Below are 24,761 nucleotides of genomic sequence, written 5' to 3' on the forward strand. Positions count from 1 at the left end.
TATTGTTCAAATTTTGTTAAATTGCCTTACAGACTTATTCTTTAAGAGTACAAAATTGTAATTTTTTTTAATTTATCAAACTACCCTCTAATAGCATACTGTCTTAAATGTTGCAATATTCGAATATATTTATTGCACCGCATAATATTATAATATTAATATTATTTTTAAATTTTTTTATCGTAAAGAAAACATTACGTCTATAAAATAAATCAAATAAAACAATGCGTTTAATCAATAAATATAGTTTCGAAATTAAAATCGTAATTTCATATTTGTCTACGGCATAATAAAAATGTATATATGTTGATCACGATTGAAATTTCGTTCATTGTCCTAATTTGCGAAATTTACAAATATCAAGCGGATTATAGGGCTTTGTATTTTTTTCCACGTTATTCTTCCATCATAGAAAAAAAGTGAGCGTCGAATGCAATTAACGTTGCATCGAGAGTACCTTGCAAAGTGCTATGCAATATTTTGGTGATTATTACGCACAATTCTAATTAACTATATTTTCAAGAATTTTGTATTGTACGAGTGCAACAAATAAATTTAATTGCAAAAGGGAAAAATAAAACATCAAGAGATAAAGCAATTATTGAGAGATTAAGCATTATCTAACTTATTATCTTTTTAGATAATATTTAAAGTGCACTTTACGTGTAATTATGAAAGTACTTAGTTCTGCATGTCTAATTACGTTTTTATGTCTTTTTATTCTCACATTGCGATTACATCTTTACGATTTAATAAAATATAAAATGCTTCCTACATCATGTTTTTATTAGACCTTGTATGCTGACAAAAAGTAATACTTTTAAATGCGTGACTGCAATTAAAATACGGTGATTAACATAATTATATTAATAATTTCTTAATCTTTTTTTTGTAGTAATTATTAATTTATCGTGATACAATTAGTGTCCCTGAACATCAAACCTCTATCCCCAAAGGAGATTGTTCGTCACGTAGATGTACTCTACTAATTATAATCATCGTATAACAAAATAGTAATTAAGTTGATAGAACTTTTTAATTAATTATACTGTATTTTTTTCACGTATACAAAAAATATTAGAGAGTACTTTTATTCTTACACGCACTGTATTCTGTGCTCAAACATATTTAATAAAAGTTCTTATACTTAAATATATATATATTCTCTCTTTCTTGCGCTACGATCATTTTAAACAAATAACTGATTATTAAAATAACACACATTAAATTACAAAAAAACATACCATATGCCTCGGTGATCGAATTGACTAGCCCTCACGGAATGATGAAAAATCCGGGTTCAAATTCCAGCTAAAGTATTATTTTTTGCAATAAATTATTTTTTAATTTTTCTGGTAGAGAGATTCTAAGATGCCAGTAAGCATCGACATTTCAGCTTATAACTGTGTTTCAAGACTGACGAATTTATCGACGTGCAGTTTTAAAATTTTTAAATTAATATATTAAAAAAGAAATTAAACTCAGCATCAAGATCTAGCTGCACACCATTTAGGCTTTTTCAACTTATTTATATGTTTATAAAAAAGTTTTATTTACGAACAAACATTACAATGCTCTCACACACACACACACACGCGCGCGCGCGCGTACATATTATGCATATGTATTAATTTTAAATAAATATAAACTATAATATAAATATTACCTATTTTTATTTTCCCTGTTTTCACTTTGTGTATTATTTGTTCGTTATTTAATTTATTTCTTTTAACTTCAATTCTCTATTATTGTTTTTACATTATTCATATTATCATGTTTTAATTATATACATATTCATTTTATTCAATGGCATTGTACATTTGACATCAGTAGCTGTCTTTTATACGGTAATCACATATTTCATTCTTTGATTCTCTCTAGTTTTAATCCTTTTTATATTACAATATTTCATTATTTTATGTCCTAACCGCGCATTTACATCTACTATCAAAGTTTTATCATTTTTTAATGAGGATTTTATTACTTTTTTTGTGTTATTTAATATCTTTAACCGTTGATTTTCTATCTTTGACCATATATGTAATACTATACATATATGTCTTTGACAGGCAATGTCATTTCAATTTTATAATCAATTTATCAATTATTCTTTATAGCCAACGTTTTGGTTTTCAAACTTTTTGCGGAGAAACTTATTTTCAGACTTTTTAATATTAAAGCATACATATGAGTCTTGAAACGGAAATTACGTCATTTTGTTAATTACTTTATGTCATCGCTAAAAATGATCAGAATTGGAGATAAAATGTCCGAAAGTGTATTTATTTGATTTAATTAATTAATAAAGAAATTTATCTTTAACCTTTGCATCAAACTATTATTTAATATTTAATTATTTTTGACGTTTTCAAGAAAATCTTTATTTCTTTTTATATTTCCAGAATTATTTCTTTTTTATATAATTATTCCTTTTCCAATTTAAAAACTAAAATTGATCCTTCGCAACCCTTTTACTCGGCGTTTTATTTAACAAGATCGCCCATGCTTTATTCTTAAGCTTTACGTGCAAAGTTTATTGGCGAAGGGATTGCCTTGGAAAGTCCAAACAAGTGCAGCAACCATCTCGAATGTCGTAATGCAGGAACTTGAGTGTAATCGAGAAATTCCGAGAATTGCAATTCCGGCGGAACTTATCAGTGATAAAAAAAAGCAAGAAGGAGGAGGGAAAGGGGTAGAGCCGATGCGCACTAATCAGATATGTCTTGCATCGCGAAATTACATCCTACTGTCGCCCGGGGGAAATTTCTTTCTTACTAGGTAGAGTGTGTAAACCCCGTGTGCGCTATCCCCGGAGAAGCACTTGGGAACTTAAAGTATTCCCGTCGCATACAGAGAAAGTTTACTGCATCGCGGCTGGTGCGACAGATGCATACCCACGCGGCGGCAAGTTTCTTGGCGCGGGCTAACGGGCAAAACTGCGAATGTTTCACAGTTAACAATGCGGTTACCTTGTGATACCGTCTCGCGTTTTTGTTGCTATAAAGCACATTATTTTGCCGCGCCAGGTATGGGCGTGGTACGCATGCCTTTACTAATTCATCGCCGTTACAGTGGCCGGTTCTTACGCGGCGACATTAATCAACGGTCTTACGCTTAATGAAGCAGACTATACAGCGCTTTTAAGATAATTAATACATCTCATGATTGTTTCTTATACATCACGCAGAAATCGTCCGTCTATATAGATATGCGGAGAAAATTTTATAGTTAAAATCACTACGTACGATAGTAGCCGCAAATCACAAGAAAATTTGGAGAATTAGTAAGTAAATCATAAGTAGTGTAAATATTGTAGTAAATTGATAGAAAACGTAGTAACATTTTCATAATCTCTTTCTTAGTCCGTGCTTACTATTTACCATAGTAGTTTTTATTACAAAATGTTTAGTATATATGTTACAAGCGTAAGTTTGAAAGTTTCTTATCTTATTGCATCCTAGATATTATTATACCTTCTATTTTATTTTAATATTATGTTACTGTAAAGAAATATAAAGACGAAGTATAATTATGCAACAATCTGTTATATGTATAGTATCCTTCTTTCTCATTATTTTTATAATTAAAAAATGTTATCTGACATGACATTATATAAAATATTCTTTACGTATGCTTTTAAACTAAAGACTTTTATCTTTGTGATATTCTTGTAATGTACTAAACGTCAAAGAATCGATAATTAAAATAAAAAGGTCGCAATATATTAGAATTTGAGTTTTGTAAAAAAAGGATAAAAAACTTCACGATAAAAATTAAATAAATTTGATCAAGTGGAAAAAATTATTTTACATATAAATTTAGATATATTCGCGTTTGTGAATTAGTAGTCGCGAAAATGCTTTTAACGTATGCCTTTTTCCTTTTCTATTCTCGTTGGTTCTAAATAAGCGCACTGTGCCTGCAAATTTAATTATTCTATAATGTGAATGGGTCTTTTAACAGGCTTAATCCGGACTCTCTCGATCACATAGATTCGCTGCATTGCGTGTATAATGAGGAAAAAAGTCGGCATTTGTGCAATTAAAGCTAGTGGTTCTTTGTAAAAAGAAGAATTACCTTGTTATCAATTATACTCATTTGTTTTTGAGATTGTAAATACATTTGCTCGACATTATGATTTAATAATGCACTACTTTCCAAGAATCAGTATTAGTAAATATAAAATTTATGTCTCGTTGATGAAATTAGGAACCTAAAGAAATTGTAACATATATTACTTATATATATATATTTTTTTTAATATATATATATTTTATATATAAATTATTATACGTAAATAAGCTACAGTTAATTGTTCAATTTGATGTCTTCATTACATCGAATCCGTTATTATAATCCTTTTTTCACTTCAGATTTGCAATAAACAACCTCAAAAAACATGTACTAACAATCAACAAAATATGTTCAGCGAAAAATTTATGCAATAAAAAGTTAGGTATAATAATTTTTGCATTGAAGCTTTTTTTCTGGCCCGACGAGCGAATAGTCACGTTAGTTATGCACTCTGCGTCAATAACTGTTCGAAATACATATCGTCCGCTAATTGTTACGCATATAATCGTGATTGGAAAAAATTTGTAGGAAGGAATCCCGAGATCAACGTATAGTTTTGATAAAATTAAAAAGTGAAACGGTATCATCATTATGATGTTGTTCAGATATTTCATCAGGATTGCATTCAAATTTTACATAGATCCAAGATTCACAATACAATTTAGCATACAAAATTACAGTCTGTTATAGATAATTAAATTATTGAATCTATAAAATATACAAAAAATGTAAAAAGTAGCATTTATATTGATAGATTTTTTATTTAAAATATCGAGATCGGGATAGAAGCATGCGCAAATCAATTACCTAAATGACGGGCTGAAAATATATCGTCGGTAGATCCTGAAACGTGGGAAAAACGACGAATCTTTGTATCAGTGCCGCACGCGCTTGCAACTGACGCCTGCCATCGCGAACGCGTGCGTCGGCAATTACGTCAATTGCATGTGTCACAGTTTGCTTATCAGAATTATGGTAATGTTGCATAGCCGTTGCGGCTGTGTTTTGGGTAGATCGCGATTATTTAGCATCAAATACGTTTTGCGGCCGTGCCAAATGTACTAATATAACTAATGCGCCGCAGCAAGTACGATCATTAGGGAAGCTCGTTCGCAGCACGACAAAAAGATCTTTGCATTGTCACTTTTTCGCGAAACGTTACGTCAACCATCCTTGACGGACAAAACGATACGTTTCGAATACCAGAACACTAGATACAACTGCAAAATGCAGATTTCTCTCTGAATAAGCGACCCATGAAATTTTTTGCGCGCTTCGCTGTCGGAATTTCAACGTTTTCCCGTGTAACGGATTTTCTAGCCCTTCGATAACAGCGTTTTGTTATATTAGTTCTCGATATGCGTTAGATTTTTGTTTAAATAAATGAGGCGATGTACGTGTGTATGCACTTTACAATGTGATGCGCGTTACAGTCGTGTAGAGTTTTATGGGAAAAATTTGGGCCGCTACAGAGATTGGAGGTAAAATATGTAAAACTTAAAACGCTGACAGAAAATGACTGTCGATCAACGATGATGCGAGCGTACATATAGTAGCAGAGTGTAATGATCGCCGGGCAGGAATTAATAAAACACAATACAATATTGGTCATCAATAATTAATGCAAATCTCATTTACGGCCAGTTATACGGAAGAAAATATATCAAAACATAAAATGAAAATGTAGTCCGAGCTCCAGATTGAACAATTAAAATTGCTATTTACTTTTAATATTATAACGCGGTAGTGTTTTAAAATATATTTGTAAAACAAATTAATTAATTTGAAGTTAAAAGTAGAGAAATTAATGTACTCACACAAATATAATTAATATTTGGGCATGTAATTATATCCACGTTGCATGAATATATTTCGAGTTAAATATTATACTTAACCGACATCATAATTTTTTTCATATTTATCGAATTTAATAGAAATAATAATTTTCCGTTTTACATCTGAATGTTCTTTAGTAACGTATAATTAGGCAGTCTATTCATATTTCTATTCGCACACTTTATTCTGGTTGTTTGCCTTCTCTATAAAGTCAGCCAATTAAAGCCTCAGATAATGAGTTTACCAAGTGGATAAGTTTTACTAACACACCGAACCGCCGTTCCCGTGACGGTTCCCATAAAACTACAAATTATAGGCAAAGTTTTTGCTACCAAACAGCAATTAAAGACATCTAGATATATTACTTTTAGCAGTGCTATTTCGAAACTTTTAAAGCATTTAATAAAAATTTTCATTTTCTTTTTTGAATACAATAATCAACATATTTTCTGCTTTTACACCTTTGTGCTTTAAATACTTTTTCTCAAATGTTATTGACATTAATAACATTTGAATATAAAATTTTCTGCTATTATTACGATTTAATAGAATTATTATATCAAACAAAATGTTTTGATATAATGTAACTTTTGACATAAACCATCAAATTTAGAAGAAAACCTTTGCCTAAACCGATGTGCTTTTCTTATAAGAGCGCAGTTATGACGAGATTTTCGAGATTTAGTCGGCTATTGTGGTAGACCTACTGTCATTTCGTGGAAGATTACTTTATCGATATGAGAACGATACAGATGAAAGACAAATGCTTCACAAAGATCGATCAAGAATAAATTCACTAGACAGCGATGAAAAGCGAAGAGAAAGGAGGAAGGAATAATAGAGCCCGGCATTATCGCAGCATATCTCAATCAAGTTTTGCCACAAAACGTACAAAAAAGAATGCAGCCCAGTCAGTAAGCCGGATTATCCGTCGCAAGATAAATGGGCTGGTCCGTTTGTGCCTTCGCGTGGCTACCTGCATAAATATGCAGAGGCATTATCCGTGACAGAGATAGAGAGAAAGAAGGAAGAAGAGAGAGAGAGAGAGAGAGAGAGAAGAGAGAAAGAGAGAAAGAGAGAGTGTGGGGAGGGGGTTTAAGTACTTAATTTTGACTAACAGCATCAACAAATCTGTAACACAATGAGTAAAAAATGGGCTAATTATGTTACTCTTTATCGTGAAAAATGTTACACTTTAATTTAGTATCAAAAGAAGATTAATCCAGCGTTAAGAATATAATTGCTAAATGTAAAAAGGAAATTATAAATAATTTCGTACGTTAAATATTACATAAAAAATTATAATTATAAGAAAATTATAGGATAATTTACTTCGTAAAATATGTGCGTACGCGTGCAAATGGTTTCGGATTTTCATAATCGTCTTCTAATTTTATTAAACCCGCTTTCTCTGTCGGCAGCGTTAAAGTCACTCATTCATTTAAATAAAATTATACACATCAATATATTTTTAAACTATTTAAAGAGTATAAAAATACTAGCAATTAAACCACAAGTTTTTGTTAATAATAAAGACAAGTTAGTATTTATTTTAAACAAAACTATACTTTCAGTAACACGGTGCAGTTTCTTATAAAGGATTTCTTACTATGATGTATGAAAACCAGGTCATTTTCTTGCTTGCCGTTCTTGCGTCTAATTTATTATGTATCCTGGTGTTATGCACTGCTACGTGCTTAGCACCGAAATATTTATAGTAGTCCTACATCGTAGGTATAATTTGCTCGAGATAGTGTATATCCAATTTCGTCCTTAGCAAAATGTATTCCGTTCCGCCTTCGATAGGCGCCTCCAAAATCCGAAGTGTCTAGAATAAATTATTTGTTTAAGCTTGCCGAGCCTTGTGCATCCGCATCACGCAATACGCTCGTCGACGAGGAACCGTAACATTAATTTTCAAGCCTTCCTGAGAGCTGCATTTAACCCGATACACATTTGGTACCCTGAATGATGCGTGCGCCTGAGAGTTCCTTCGTCGCGCGGCGGTTTGGCGCTATAAAGTTATTATCGTGTATCACGGAAGAAAGCGCTTACATTATTGTGTCGACTGCGTTATGGTCTTCCTGTCGATAAATCTGATATTAATATTTAGTATGTCGTAACAATGGCATTTCAGTCCGCGAGAGTGTAGAAATGCCAAAGATGTGTTTACGCGAAAGTCGGTCGATGCGGTAAACTGAGATTGAGATTCAGCGTTACACCGTAAAGTTCGTCGAAAGCTTACGTTCAAGAGAATGCGTGTAAAGAAGGCTCTCACCACAGAAATTCGCAAGTTTTTTTGTTGGATATTATGCTTCATATTCATAAAAATAGTTTGCAATGTTCTACAATGTAATATTTCGTATCTATACCATACAAACTTTGGACGAGATATCGATACCGTTCCGTAATATCGATTCTATTGTTTCCAATTTCAATCAGAGGAATTGAACTGGAGACAATCAGAAATAGACGTGTGCATTTCTAATACTTTGCACACACACATATATAACATACGTACTCGTATAACAAAGAGTTGTATAATATCTTTTTTTTTTCAATTCGGGCTTGTTTGTATAACGGGAGGCGAGTGTTATTTGAGTTCGCGTCATTTTGCAATGTAATTTCGGTAGATATAAGAGCACTATGTGCCGCGAGGTATACAGTGCGGCCCATTTGTTACACACGACAAAAACAATGGCGCTATCACCATCGTCGCTTGAATAAATAATCACCCTTCCAGTTCTGCACAAATTCCACCACCGCGAAATTGAGTGGCTTCATTAATGAGTACCTAAACGAAACAATAGACTTTATCTCTATTCCCATACATAAAGGGACTTTTGGCTAGTTGCATCAAAAACTTCATCAAATTCTCGTTAACGAATGTTAAATTGATGATCCGCCGGTTTTTAACGAATCGGTAAAAAGAGAAGCGATTTTATTACCGCCAATTTTAACGGGCATTGGTGTATAAAAGATGTGCATTTCTACCTCAATTAAAATTGATGAAAATAAATATCTTATAGTATCTAAAATGACATAGCCATTAAAAAACGATTTTTGATACTGAGCAAGAAAATATTAAACCTGACCCACACAAATCACATTTTACGAAGAAGCCAATATTATCGGTACACTGAGAGAAAAAAAATGCTGGTTTCAAATAAATATTTCTTTGAATGGTACTAACATATTTTATAGGAAATCAATAATATTTATTTAAAACAAGTAATACTTTCTATAATTTTGAAAATATTACTTGTTTGAAATAAACATTACTGATTTCCTATAAAATATGTTATTAGTACTATTCAAAGAAATATTTATTTAAATCCGGCATTTTTTTCTCTCAGTGTAACTGTCCTACAGTGAAACGTCTATAAAAATGTCCATAAAAATTATTGATCCATTGAGAAGAGTTAATGTTTCAGCGCTAGTGCTTCTCGCACTATAATACTTGGCCATAGTTTTGTCATCTGGCGTCCTGTGTCTCGATTTCGATAACTATTTCCGTTTGTGATGCGAAGATAGAATATATCATGCTTCTTTTACGAGCGCAGAAGACTTTTACAAATGTAGGTATTTCCACAGGATTTAGAATGCGTAATACATTTTGTTTATTATGCAGTTCAAGGATATACACAGAATCTCATTGCTCATTTTTCTAGAAGAATATAGGCCTTTTGAAAGTATGATGCAGTTAAAGATGATCTAATTAGCAGTTATAAATATATATATATATATATATATATATATATATATACAGGGTGTCTGGTATTTTTTTATGGGATGTTTATGAGCAGGTAGAGCGCACGAAACTGAACAGAAAAGTCCTTACCGTTTTTCCATTTTCGCAATAGTTAACAAGTTAGTGACTTGTAAAATTTTCTGTATTAGCCCGGCCTACCGGCAAATGCAAGCGTGCTGAGCGCCCGGCCGCGGCGGCCGCCCCTCCCCAGCGCTTGAACCTTGAGATTGCTAGGCGCACGGGGGGAGTTGTTACAACAAGCGACAATGGCTACGCACAAGCGACGCGTAACGCTAAATTCTCCATTTGAGTTATGATAGTTCCTTACGTTTTTTAATGAAAATAAAATGTTCTAACGACAAAAAGTATGTGTGTACGTGTACATACATGTGTACAAAAAATATCAGTTTTAATGCTTAAAGAAGTGATTACTAAATTTATTTTTTTAATAAATAACAATTATTTTTAATAAAAAATATTTTTTTGATGATAGTCTTAAACGTCGTAAACGGTCATTATAAATTTTAAAAGAAGCTGTTATCATATGCTCGAAACAAAATTTATGCTTCTTCAAAAAACATTAGAAAATTTTATCGATTAAAATGGAAATGACAACCAAATAAAATGTTTGTTTCAACTTTATATTCTTAATTAAAAATTGAATAACTAGGATATTTATATTTTTAATAAAATTAATCCTTGTACATACATACGCGAGCTAAAGAATAATCACTTCGTGACAGGAAAATGATTATGCCTTAGTTCCGCGATTTTATATCACTATTACTATTTACGCTGATTACTATACACGTACACGTAAAAAATATGATTCTAGTTTAAAAAAAATCAATTATTTACTTTTAATTGTATTTTTTTAAATAATTATTTTATCTTTAATGACTGAAAAGAGTATTCTGTTGATAATAAACACCACACTTTACATAAAACAAATAATGTTTAACATTTTTGCGTATGTACACACACATACACACACACACACACACACAAATTACACACAAATTACAAACCAATTCTTGAATTAAGGAATAATCATTTTCCTGTCACAAAGTGATTATTCTTTAGCTCGTGTATGTATGTATCCCCCCCTCCACACACACACACACACACACACACACACACACACACACACACACACACACACACACACACACACACACAAACAAACATTTCACACTAAAATTTTCTTAAATTAAATAAATATTGTTTATAAGTTTTCAAACATTTAATAAATTCATATATTCGTAAATTTACACGGAGAAAATTTTGTAGTAAAATTATGTATGATTTTATTATTTATGATAGTAACCACGAACTGTAAAAAGAAATTTCAGAGAATTATATCATATATTAAGTAGTGTAAATATTGTCGTAATTTGATAAAAAACATAATAAAAATTTTCATAATTTCTTCTTGGCCCGCGTTTACTACTTACCATAGTAATTTTTACCATAAAGTTTCTTCCGTGTATTATAAAAATCTATCACAAGGATTAATTTTATTAAAAATATAAATATCCTAGTTATTTAATTTTTAATTAAGAATATAAAGTTGAAACAAATATTTTATTTGCTTGTCATTTCCATTTTAATAGATAAATTTTTCTAATGTTTTTTGAAGAAGCATAAATTTTGTTTCGAGCATATGGTAACAGCTTCTTTAAAAATTTATAATGACAGTTTATGACGTTTAAGACTATCATCAAAAAAATATTTTTTATTAAAAATAATCGTTATTTATTAAAAAAATACATTTAGTAATCACTTCTTTAAACATTAGAACTAATATTTTTTGTACACATGTATGTACACGTACACATACTTTTTGTCGTTAAAAAATTTTATTTTCATTAAAAAAGGTAAGAAACTATCATAACTCGAAGGGAGAATTTAGCGTTATGCGTCGCTTGTGCGTAGCCATTGTCGCTTGTTGTAACAATTCCCCCCGCGCGCCTAGCAATCTCAAGGTTCAAGCGCTGGGGAGGGGCAGCCGCCGCGGTCGGGCGCTCAGCGCGCTTGCATTTGCCGGTAGGCCGGGCTAATACAGAAAATTTTACAAGTCACTAACTTGTTAACTATTGCAAAAAGGGAAAAACGGTAAGGATCTTTCTGTTCAGTTTCATGCGCTCTACCTGCTCATAAAAATCCCATAAAAAAATACCAGACACCCTGTATATATATATATAAGAAATCTGTGAGAAAAGATGTGTCTTTCATAGTTTTCTTTTTTAGCATTAATATCATGAAGTCAACAACGAAAACTTTTATGACACTCGATAGAAGTTTCGACGAAGTATCTTAAAGTGGTTCTACTCCATTGGCCGTTTCAGTTTCTTCGTGCACTTGAAACATTCGCGTTCCACTTGAACGCACCTGACTGCACTTATCTTTTCATAAGGACTCTCCGAAAATCATCCATCGTAACTTTCGCATAGAAGTTCACATCAATATACCGTACATTTTCTAAATTATCAGTAACTCCAAATCTGATAATATATAATGAGATATTTTTTATAAAAAAGTTATCAATAGCTGAGTTCTGAAGACAGCTAATTTTTATTTCCTCATATTTGCAAAAAGTATTATTCATACTCGAATCAGTTCGTCATACATATTATAAAATATCATTTTCAGCTCTACACTTTATACAAAAATTACAAATATTACTTTATAATTAATAATTTAATTCGCAAAGTTTTTATCCAAATAATAATGTGAAAACTAATATCTAATAAAATACGTATAAACATTATATATATATATATTTTTTTTTTTGTCAGAAATTGTAAAATATTATTGTAAAATAATCCAAGATATTATAAAAATTTAAGAACAAAAACCATAAAATATATTTAAAAATAATGAAAAAATTAATAATGTAATATTATACTAAACTATATTAATATGTAAATGAAATATGTAGTAGTAAAAATAGTTAAAAAATGTAGAAATTACACGTAAAAATACTTTAAAAAGTTTGATGTTTGACTGCATGCTAAGAAAATTTCTGTATCAGAGATAATACCATACAAATTTAAAATGTCGCTGTTACAGGTTGATTTGGTGTAGACTAAGCGGATCAACCGGCGAAGATGTCGGGTTGCGTCGTGTTGCGCTGCGTGGACCAAGTGGATTTCACGGTGCCTAATATTATTACGTATAATCCCGAAAGCTTCGGGACATTTGCGCCGTGTTGAAAATTCCGCTTAACAGGAGGTTTGCAAAACGCATCTCGCCATTCATCCCTCTGCGCGACGTAAAGACAAGTTGGCGAACGGCACACAGGACATGGGGACAGTTAAGATAAACCGTGTATGCTGACCTGACGTACGGTATAAAATGGACTTCCGCGTTGAATGACGTTTTAATGTACGTAAGTCGTATATCAAAGGAAAGGCAACGGCAAAGCGCTCGCGGATATCTTTCACCGGGGATTCTACCGGAAGCGTGAAATGAATAAACGTCTATATATTATTTTCGCTGTGTGTGAACAATGTGTATACGCCCTTTTCTGCACGAGCTATTCGATATTGCGGTATGAATGGCGAAATGTCAATGTGTAATATCATGAATATATGACTCGCATTATTTTCGCGATACTCGCGTGTATTTTTTACATTGCGGGAAATATGCGTTTTAATACATTTGCTACCTTCCTTTTTAGAAACAAAAAAACAGTGCTTTTGAGATGCTTTCTTTCTCCGAAACAAAACGATTCATGTAACTTTTCTATTTTTATATTACAAAGCACTACTGTTTTAGTTACAACGTACGATACGAAATTATAATTATGTTTCTTCTTGTAGCCAAAATGTTAAACGGTTTCAACGAAAATTAACATACAGAGTTTAAGAAAAATGTAACTGATTTTTATCAAATATGTCTGCGATTGAATTATTTGAGCAATAAAGCATACCGTAACGTTGACGGAAATGCAATAAAGATTGATTAGTGCAGCTATACAACCCGGATTCACAAAATACATGAAATATTTGAACACGAGCGCATTGTAATCGATAGAACGACACATTATCGCATTAATCTTCAATTCGTACAGCATATGTTACAGCTGTATGTGGAAAATATTTAATAATTGTTATAATTGTTGAGTATCCTTCTTTTATCGAACAGCGCAAAAAAATTAATAAATACAAATGCGCTGATTCCAATTCACAAGCATGAAGCTTAAATATAAGCAATTTAATTAAAAAAAATTAGTTTTTAATTTAATCGACATTCGCTAATTAAAGAGGCCAATAAAAAATAAATATTTCTAAAAAAGGAAAGCTTTTTATTGCTGCAATTCGATCGATGTGATTAAGTTTTGTTGTTATCTCGCGTATAATGCACAAGCTGTACATTGTTTTACTTATTAAGCGAGTTATTAAGTTCAATAATTTCTTCGGTTTGTTCAATTGAATGAAACGTAATCGAATACCGGTTACCAGTGGTCCAAAAGTTTGTACGGGAGTGCTAATAAACGAGGTAAACGGCGCGTAATTAAAATTTAAATATTACGCCTGCGCATTGCGTCACGCATGTTGCACAGCATCGATCACTCGCGAGTTCGTCTTTGTTTTGTGTTCTGAAATACAAAATATGTTACACGGCGTTTGACAGTTTTTACAATACGAGTGCTGCCCCGTGCACAAGTCTAACGCGCCGATTGTGCTCTTTGACAGACAAAAGAATCATCAATGAATAGATCGTACGAAGCATATATTTGTTCTTCGGCGATACCGCACGTAACCCCGTGCGTGCAATTGTTGCTTCGACTTCGTGCTTTTAACCGAAACGCGCCGATGACGACAATGCGCCTGGCTTTAAAATTTTCACCGTGCGGTTTTCGTGGCTTTACACGGCATAGAGATCGATGCAGTCATTGTTTCGACACTCGCCGAGTAGTAAACTGATTTTAACGAAACTGTGTAGCACCGGAGGCATTGTTTACGTTTCTGAATGGAAATGCCGACATTACGCAAAAGACATATAGAAGAACGTGAAAACTGATAAATTTACGTACTCTCTACAGCGCGATGATTTGATAAAGTCGGCAACACCTAGAATTGAAAATGTCACGCATGTACAAAGAGAATTTTGTTCTTTTTTTTTGTTCAATACCTTCGTTCTTTTATTACTCTTTTAATTCATTCTTTATACGCGTTGAACGGGTTCTGTTTTATAGAGAAACGCTTGTGACGCTAGTTATTTTTCACGAATCAACATTTCGGCCAAATTTCATTTGAATGTATAAAATATCATGTAATGTATAAAATATTAGAAAAAAAACGATGATAAAAAAGTGGAAGCTAAACACAATATCACAAATCCTATAATAAAAATTTTACTATTCTAACCAATACTTGTTACTTATTAAAGTTCAATGTTGATTAATTTTAATCTCGATTCAATTTGTTTTTTATTTTTTATTGTGTGTATGTGTGTTAAAATTAAAAGATATAAAATGAGTTAAAACGAGAAGATTAATCTACATTGTGGAAACGGACATAAAAGGATCTTTCACACGAATAAATTAGTATAAAATTAAATAAAAATATAAAACTTTAATCAGGATAAAGCAATTATTGATTAAAAAAAAAAAAAAATTTCAAAATCTTTTTTACACACAATATTAATCTAAAAAATTGAAATGTCAGCAATGGCTGTTTGGTACTTTTAATCTTAAAAAGCTTCTCGAAACAAAATAAACTTTATATAAACCATTCTCACGCTCATTTAAAAAAAAAAGTATTTAATTATATTTGATGAGCTAAAGCAACTTTCAGCAATTGCTCCGAGACAATCCTTCAGCACATTCGTTGTAAACGAGCGTTAATTTTTTTTTTTCGGCAATTAATTATCTCGTCGCCGGTCGGGAAATAAATATTCGAGGCCAACAAATTAAATTCGTCCGCGGCGCGCCCGGGATGTTCGGAAAATGGTTCGTTGTAAGGAATGATCCTTACAAGATCGAAAACTTTGAGCTCGACTCCTGCCTTTACCTCTCTGCCTCTTTGGTTTCTGCCAAGGAGCGAGGATCTTCTAGATTCCCGACGCGTTTTTCAGTCACATCCATCCGATTAATCCTTGCCGAGCCGGCAGGAGCGGATGCTAAATCGCTTTAAATTGCTACGAGTTACCCCGAGCGGCGGTTCCAACGATCTACTTTCCACCGTCCCTCTCTCCCCGGTTTGCATTCCATTCAACCTGCGAGCCACCGTCTTATCGACCTTAAAAGCAACATTCATCCTAGTTATTATTCCGGGTCTACGCGAGAGCTCGCGGATTTAAAACGGCCGTCGCGCGGCAAAGGAACAAAACGCGGCAACTGTGGGGAGGAGAGGGATCGGCGATTTTTATCGGGTATACCGGCACCTAGACGGGGGTTTACGCGGCAAATTGCGCCATTCTCCATTCCATCCGCCTTATTTCTGCCATTAAGATTTAACAGAGAAGTAAAGGAATTTCAAATTTAAGTACTCCTTTGACTACGGCAGTCAGTCGTGCCTTTCGATTAAAGTGAAAAATTTTGTTGCATTTTAAAATTCCCGATTTAATGTTTGAAATGAAAACATGCGTCCGATGACATATGTATTAGGGAAAATGTATGGTAAATAGATTACCAACAGTATTGCAAATACTAGAGATCTGATCTTATAATGCTTTTATGAATATGACTTGTATTATACGGAATTGTATTTAATTTTACTTGGAACACCCTAAGGAGTCTATTTATTATTGTAACATTTCATTAAAAGTAAAACTTTAATCTTCTAATTAAAAACATTTAAACTGTAAAACAACTGGATTTTCATCCTAATAACGTTCATTCTTATTAAAAAAAATGTTAGAAAGGGTACTTTTCACGGAATTGAGTAAATTAAAATTAGCAAAAGCTGTCATTGAAAATATTTTACTTATTAATATAAACTTAACAATAAACAAAAGAAGTGAAATATTAAATAAATTTTGTATATGGTTGCGATATAATATTCTTATTTAAAAAATGTGAAAAACGGTACTTTTACCGAATTGAGTAAATTAAAATTAGCAAAAGCTGTCATTGAAAATATTTTACTTATTAATATAAACTTAACAATAAACAAAAGAAGTGAAATATTAAATAAATTTTATGCATAGTTGCGATATAATAATTCTTATTTTAAAAATGTGAGAAAGAGTATTTTTCACGGAATTGAGTAAATTAAAATTAACAAAAGCTGTCATTGAAAATATTTTACTTAATAATATAAACTTAAAAATAAATAAAAGAAGTAAAATATTAAATAAATTTTGTATGGTTGCGATATAATCATTAATGTCAGTAATACGTTCGTGGTTTTAGAAATTCTTTTCTTTATAAAATCTATTAAAAATCTATTAAAAACGAAAAGCAAATATAAAATTTATTTGATTTTCTTTTGCAAAAAACACAGTTTTAAAAATAGTGAGTACGTTATTCATAATATTAGGTCATTTTACACATAGCTTTCTAAAACTGTTTACATTTTTTTACATATTTTTCTATTATATTTTTTTCATATATTGCGGTGTAAAACAAAATCGTCACGAAGCGGTATATTTCACTGAAAACGAATCATAAATTTAATATGCTCTGTTCTTTAAAAAAAATTTTTTTTTAATAAACTGTTTCTTTTTATTGTTTAGTATTGTTCCTTTCAATTACAAAATATGAATCAATATTACAAAAACTACACCAACTAATAGAAACTTTATTTTTAACTTTGGTTTAAGAGATATTACCCCAAAAACAAAGCGGTATGTCAGAATTACTGACCTTCTGTTTCAATTCTTAGGTTAAAGTACACTTTTGTATAACGCACAAAAGAATTAACCACATTTCCTTCTTTCATTTCTATTCTGGAAAGGGAAATAAAGATCGATGGACGTGCGCATTACGCGCGTGATTATGTGGATAAGCCCTTACCTTATTGCAGAATCACTGTTTTGGCTCGTAATCACGGCGAGCGCGGGGCGGCGCGGCGAGCGTTGCTTGTTTGTTTTGACTCGTGGTCGTCTCGCGTATTAACGCCTGGTGCTTCGCGACAATCGTGTGGGAATCGCTTTGTGTCGCGCCAGCCGTTCTCTCCCGTATCTCCCGGGACTCAGGAATATCACTCCGCTACTCGGACGGTCACCCGCGGTGTTCCAATCAAGTGCGATCGCGCCGATCAATCGCGTCCCCCCGCGCGTGTCGACATTCGTCTGCGTTCGTCGCTGTCGTTTCGCGTCGCGTCGTCGTGACGTCACAACGAGGACTGGCACAGTGGCGCTCTGGCGCGTCCAATCGGAAACGACTGGCGCGTAGATTACGCTAGCGGTTGTAATGTCGCGGTTACTCGCGTCTGACATCGAGGATGTGTCGAGTGTCGGGGACCATTGGGTCGGTCGGTTGGTTGGATCGATCGGAATTCGACCATGTCGGGCGTTTTACGAGAGAGGAGGATCCCGTCGTCGTTCGCCACTTCAGAATTCTTCGTTGGTAAGCGTCGATCGCGATGATCCCGACGAATTGGCGGGACGAGAGAGAGAGAAAGAGAGAGAGAGATCGTCACTTAATGCGTGATGCGAATTCGCTCCTGGGCGATACGGCGGCGACGCCGTGACACGTGTGCAATAAACGTCGGGAGTGTGTCGCGCGGAACGACGTGCTCGTCAATCGTAGCGTTGCGTTAATTAGCGGGGATCCTAATTAGCCGCGTGTTCTCGGTCAATCGCGCGTGCCTCTGAGCAATGCGGAGCAATCGGCGGAGTGAGTCGCGCTTAATGGCGGCAGTTAGCGGGTAAATTCCTTTTCGTTTCATCCACGCGCGTAAGACTAATTGCGCCGCATTTACGTTACTCCTGTCCAGGATTTGTAATTGTCTGTGTGATTTTGAGCTCCGATCGGATTAATTTTCGAGATAATTCGAATAATGGAAGTGGTGGTTATCAAGAATTATAATTTTTTTAAATACTATTATCAAAATAATCATGTCTCTCTCTCTCTCTCTCTCTCTCTCTCTCTCTCTCTCTCTCTCTCTCTCTCTCTCTCTCTCTTTCAAATAATTTAGAAAAATATATTGAAATTAAATTTATTAAAGGAGATATTTTTATTGTTGCTTACATATAAAACAATGATTGTTAAATAGAATAATATAGAATATTAGTTAAAGTAGTTAACTAGAACATTCTTATTAATTTGATACTAATTTCTTTTTACGTACATGTCAACACAAAATATACAGAATTACAAATCTTGGACAACATTAAAAGTTAGACGTACACTATCACTAAAATGCACTTGAAAATTGGTAAAGAAATAAAAATATTAATTAGCAAACTTTTATTATTGTAAAAAAAATATGAGCATGAAAAGGTATATATATATAATTTAATACTAAAATATATCTTAAACAAATTTTGAAATGCTCAAAAATAAAAATGTTTTATTATTACAAAAGAGTCTCATTCTTCTGCTTGTTTTTTTCTGTATTTTTGTTAAAAATAATGCAATTTGTTTGTAACATATGTGTACTTTTTTAAACAGGTATTCGAGTACACACGGCAGTGCACCGACTGGTGAGTGAATGTATTATATTAATTTTATAATAAATTATTCCATTTTTTTTATAGATATGCATGTTGACTTCTCCACGATTTGTTAACGTTTATATTTATTAAAATATCGTACGATTACGCGATATCACATCGGTTATTTCATCGCTTATGTGATGTTATTCATAGCAAAATTCCGGTGATATTTTTGTAACCCATATTCGCAGCAAGAGCCATCTCATGCGCGCGCGCGCGCGTATGTCACCCTTTGATATCATGTTCACATTTATGTTTTGAAACTACCTCCGTGTTTGCGCATAGAAGTTTACTTTAACCCTGTAAGCACTGTTGCTTTAACTTCACCTGTAAATACATAAGTTATGCACGTACGTGTGAATTTCCAAGATTTTTTCCCTGTACGATTTATCTTCAGTGATGGCTAACTCTCTAGAATGTCTTGGACAATTTATGCAAGCACGCAGGTTGCTCGTAAATGTTAAGTATTTACATTGCATTGTAAGATAAGCATTTTTTAGTTGTATCTCTATGAATTATATATTAATCTGAGAATTGAAATTTATTCAAGGAGACATTTGCCGTGTATATGAAAACTGAGAAAAAAAGTACTTGTGGTTATAATTGAGTGTTATAATAATTATGATTAGGAACTTCATTCTTACAGTTATTATTGCTGTAACATTAGTAATAATAATGTTACGATATGTTACATTAATCAAAAATATAGAAACAATTATTATAGTTTAAATATAGTAGGTCTATTTTAACAATTGTAGCGACAAATATATCAAATATTTTTCTCTCAATGTATTAAAAAAAATCAATTGAAAAAAAAATTAATTGCAAAATATGCATGGCATCAGGGAAAACGTAAAAATGAAAAATTTCTCCATCAACTTCAATAATAAAAATTTTCACTTTTCATATTTTTTCTCTAGAGAAAAAGTTACATGATGTTCAGGATCAATTAATCTATCATTTCGCGTTTCACTGCTCTCGATCTCTTTTATGTATTTCTGCTTGATTTTTTTTTTTTTTTTTTGAAAATTTAGTAGTTGATTATCACGTAGCATTACAGCGAAAGGAAAATGTAGGAGTAATTAACGACATTGCGCACGAACTGCATTTAACGTTCCGCAATGTTTCCACACAGTGGATTACCAGGAACGCAAAAAGAAAAATAATTCAACGCGAACTGTGTATGTCTACTGCTTAGCATTTAAATGGTCTGTACACGTTGTATGCATCGCGGTATTCAAATGTGGAATGCGAGCTTGCAATTTCATTCAGTCTCCGTCACGAATATTGAGAATTATGATGCGTCAGTCTGTACATCCAATTCGCGTTTTCTTCTTTTATATATACATATATTTCATTAATCACGTTGCCGAGAGCATTTATCACGGTTTATTACGTGGAATGGAGCACACTTATTTGCAATCGACGTATATATTCGCGTCTCTTAGGTTTAACCCATTGCAGAAGTGTACTAACATAAATACTCTAGTATGCACCTACGCGTACACGCGTACACGCAACACATCGCAAAGAGCCGTTTGCATCCAGTGCATTAACCATTTTGGTGTAGGGCTTTGATTATACTGTAACTCATTACATCTGTTGGCGTCCGTCAAAAGCAGATCACGTCGAACGTTATCAGATACTAACAGTTATATATCAGTTCTGCGTGTGCTTGTAATTCCGTGTAATTAACTGTGCAGTAAAAAGAAGTAACGCGATATAGAGGGTAAAAAAAAAAATAAAATTGCAATACACTAAGATATTTAAGAAAATAAGAAAACTAACTTTTAAATTTTGTAACTCAGCTTTAAATCATTTAAACACGAAACCGAGTAAATAAATAAACTGAGACGCTGGCTCAAAATAGAATCTAGAAGAATTTCTCCCTTGGGGATTAGGGTTCTTTTGTTTTTACACGTCGTTAATTTCTCTATTTATTTTTTATTTTACGATGCAGTCTTTCGGATAACGTTTCGGTGCTCCCTTAAAGCATAGTGTTGCTCTCTTGCATCGAGAACGACAGGTACACGCGTTCGCGTATACAGCCGTGAGAGGCATCGCGTGCGATTTGAGCCGCTGTACAAAGTGGTCGGTGCCAGCTGCTGCCGAGGAAAATACGTGCCGTAAATGTCACGATGGGGGGAATCCGGGAGAATCGAAACGCGCCTGCTGCCGCTACAGGACTTCGAACGAATAATGGTCTGGTCGGGCTGGATGGCACGCCGGTTTCGATGCACGAAATTTCAAACTGCAATGTTATAAGCGGATTGTACGATACTGTATTGCACATCGAATGTACACGCTGACCTGATCTAGACTAATTGTTTTAGGATGGAGGGTAATTCTCTGAACCGTATAACTATAATTGATGTTTTAATTTATACATTTGTCGACGAAAGTGGTGTTGGTAATCTCGTGGGAAGACCGTCAATTCTGTGTGGGATAACGGAATAATTATCGATTACGTTTTTCTCCCAATATATGCAAGTGTGTAAACAAATTCTGTGACTTTTTGAGTAATTTTTCTTTCACAGCTAATATTGCAGATCATACGAGGGAATAAAGTAAAGAGAACGTACTCGAATGCTGGTTTCATGACGATAATCCAATAATTCGTTACTGACAAGTTAATTAATGGCTATCGGCTATATTACGTATACAGCAGGTTGTACATTCAAGACTAATTTTGCGTCAGTATAACGCAACATTTACTGACCGTAAATATCCGTAAACTGATAATTAGAGATTCTGCACACGTGTTACGCGTTTATGTATGGTTTCGTGCCTGGTATATGATAGACACTCATTGATCCTCGATCGACGATCAGATGTCATTGCCGCGCATTTCGCGTCGTGTTATGAAAAACAATATTGGACGTAGGGTAGCATGGTGCCTAGAAAGCACACGGGATTGCAAATTTCAGCCACTTTCGCAAATACGTTTCCGATGTACCCATATGATGTTTGCGCACGTGAATGTTTATTCTGAAAGAGTATAACGGGTTAGTCTAGAAAAAATACAGATATCTTCGATTTTTTCAGGGGATCAATATCGTTCATGTCGACATAAACACGTATGATCGCGGAATACTCTGGAAATTGACGAGCAATGTACTTGTCGAACTCGGTGGACCAATATGGTTCTTTTCTACTTGATATACGTAATCCTTCTGTACATATGTTTTTTGCAGCAAATATTTAAAAAAATTTCTTTATAACTAATAGATACAGTAAAGTTAATTATACTAAAATGCAATTACAGATATTTTTTTATCTCATAGATTATAAATTATTTTATTATAAAGAATATTCTTATTTCATTAAAACTTTATTAAAATTTTATTAAAATTTTATATATAGAATAGAGGAAGGTCACCAATATTGGCATTGGCCTCTTAAAGCGGAACCTCCTCAATTTAATCTCGAAAATTAAACGCACTATATTAATAGGAGGCTATTGCCAGTATTGAGGACTCTTTTATATATGTATATAAATTATTTTAATAAAATAAGAGTATATTTCATAAAACAAAAATCGAGATTGGATATGAATTTTATCAAAGGAGTTTCAGAAATGTACTGGCAATATTAAAAATCTATATATATGTAATATAAACTATAGATTTTTAGTCTTGTTAACGGATTTTGTAACGCAATTTGAATTCATTCTGAATTGCTTCGCCGTTTGAGGCATAATCTATGTGTCAAGGAGATCCCATTGCATCTTGGGGGAATTGCATGTCGCATTGATGAGGCTAGTTTGCTAGACATAGCAGCAAGATAATAGTATGCAAGTCCGGACTAATGCGTATCCGTCTCCGTGACATTATCAGAATCATCATCATTATATTGCTTAACTCGCAAAATTATGACACGTTTCACGGTATCACGTCCGTATTGCATTTTCGGAAAATATAATTTGAAGGTATCAGGGTATTTTTGAATGTAGAAACTAATATATAAAATTATTAATTTTTAATTTTAATATAAAATGATACATAGTGTTGCTCACAATATTTTTACATGAATATTTATAATATAATTATATTTAAATACATTCTAAATTGAGATTCAGTTTTACATAAAAGCAAATTGCTGAAGATGTATAATTTTGTTAAATTTTTGTAATTAATTAGTTTGCCATTTTAAATCTACATTTTGGATATAATGTTCAGAATATGTGTAACTATAATATACACACTCTTTTAAATATTTTTACATATTATTCATGGTAATGATAGCTTAAATAATAGAATACGATCGATCTTGGAAAAGAAACTTTTTGTAAGCATTGTGAACCTGAAAAAGAACGAGTGCACATTTTCATCAATTTTCCGATCTAAATGAAATAAGAAATTGATGGATGATGAAAACGGCCGTTTAATTGGCGTCAGAATTTACCGGATAAATTTCCTTCTCTTTCAGAAAGTTCACCTTTTCTGTGCTTATATTTTAACAATTTTAATTTTATTACTGCAATATACGATGAAAATGAAATATGTATAATGATTTGAATCATAATGATTATTAAGTACGATAATAATTAAACGTACCTTTCTTTTTTGTAAATGCTTACATATGAATAATAAAAAAAATAATTATATTAGTATATTTTTTAAATTATTAATTATAGGAAATAAAAAGAAATCATATGGCGTATGCGGAAGATTTCTGTCGGTCCAAAATGTTTATAATTAATATAATTTAATTCCATATTGCATAAAATTAATTTACTCAAAGATTTCTAGAAAATTCTTCTAATTACTGTAATTATAAATGAAATATTCAAAAGTCTCTCGATCAAAAGAGAACTAACAAATTTTAAAAAGTTAAAATTTTTTCTTGTTTTTCTTGTTTGACTTAATTGTGTTCCTGTTAGATGTTAGATCATTTTACTCGGATTAAAAAGTGCTTCCATGTAATTTTGCTTTATATCTTCCCTTTTTGAGACAACCGGATTGTACCTCGCTTAGCTTTCTCAACAATTATGTTACACGAATAATGTTTTAATTCATCTTCTCACGCTTCATAATCATAGTTTGCGAAGGTAGTTCCCGACTTGATTTGATGGTTCGGCGACGCTCGAGATATTTTCGGTCGGAATTCGCCGTCGAGAAGGAGATCGACGCGAGGTAGTTATCGCGTGTGACGAAAGTATCTCTTACAAGTTTCATCCGCTTCTCGGTAGCAGGGTAAAGGAAGAAGGGAAGCGGAAGGACTGTGTCTTCATCGAGCAGCTCTCTTATTCTACGCACGCATGTAACCATGTCGTGGGTTCGTTGCGCTAACGAAACGTACATAATATACCAAGTCGGCTCGTCTTTGCGAACGGGTTAAGCCGGCGCGTTTAAAGGAAGGATGAAGGGAATGAATTACGACTGACACTCGGAAAATATGACGGTCCTCGTGAACCAGAGACTCCGGATAACTTTCTCTCGTCGTCGAGAGCTAACCAGATTGTACCGCAGTAGCGAACTAGACCGAG

The 24,761-nt window shown here is 33.0% G+C and overlaps 2 protein-coding genes across 10 annotated transcripts in view; one reads left to right on the forward strand and one right to left on the reverse strand.

Moving 5' to 3' along the window:
* Nucleotides 1–24,761, reverse strand: part of LOC105839105 — a 142,515-nt gene that overhangs the window by 82,427 nt on the left and 35,327 nt on the right. The gene's annotated exons all lie outside the window — the stretch shown is intronic.
* Nucleotides 16,761–24,761, forward strand: part of LOC114253746 — a 240,819-nt gene continuing 232,818 nt past the window's right edge. For 3 of the 5 annotated variants that reach the window (XM_028192521.2, XM_028192522.2, XM_036286868.1), the window contains exons 1-2: nucleotides 16,761–18,182; nucleotides 19,230–19,261. In XM_028192521.2, the coding sequence (XP_028048322.1) occupies nucleotides 18,058–18,182; nucleotides 19,230–19,261 (157 nt within the window). In that variant the 5' untranslated portion in view covers nucleotides 16,761–18,057. The other 2 variants (XM_028192523.2, XM_036286867.1) reach the window with 2 other exon arrangements.

The sequence above is a fragment of the Monomorium pharaonis genome, chromosome 5 (assembly GCF_013373865.1).
Source record: "Monomorium pharaonis isolate MP-MQ-018 chromosome 5, ASM1337386v2, whole genome shotgun sequence".
Taxonomy (NCBI): Eukaryota; Metazoa; Arthropoda; class Insecta; order Hymenoptera; family Formicidae; genus Monomorium; species Monomorium pharaonis.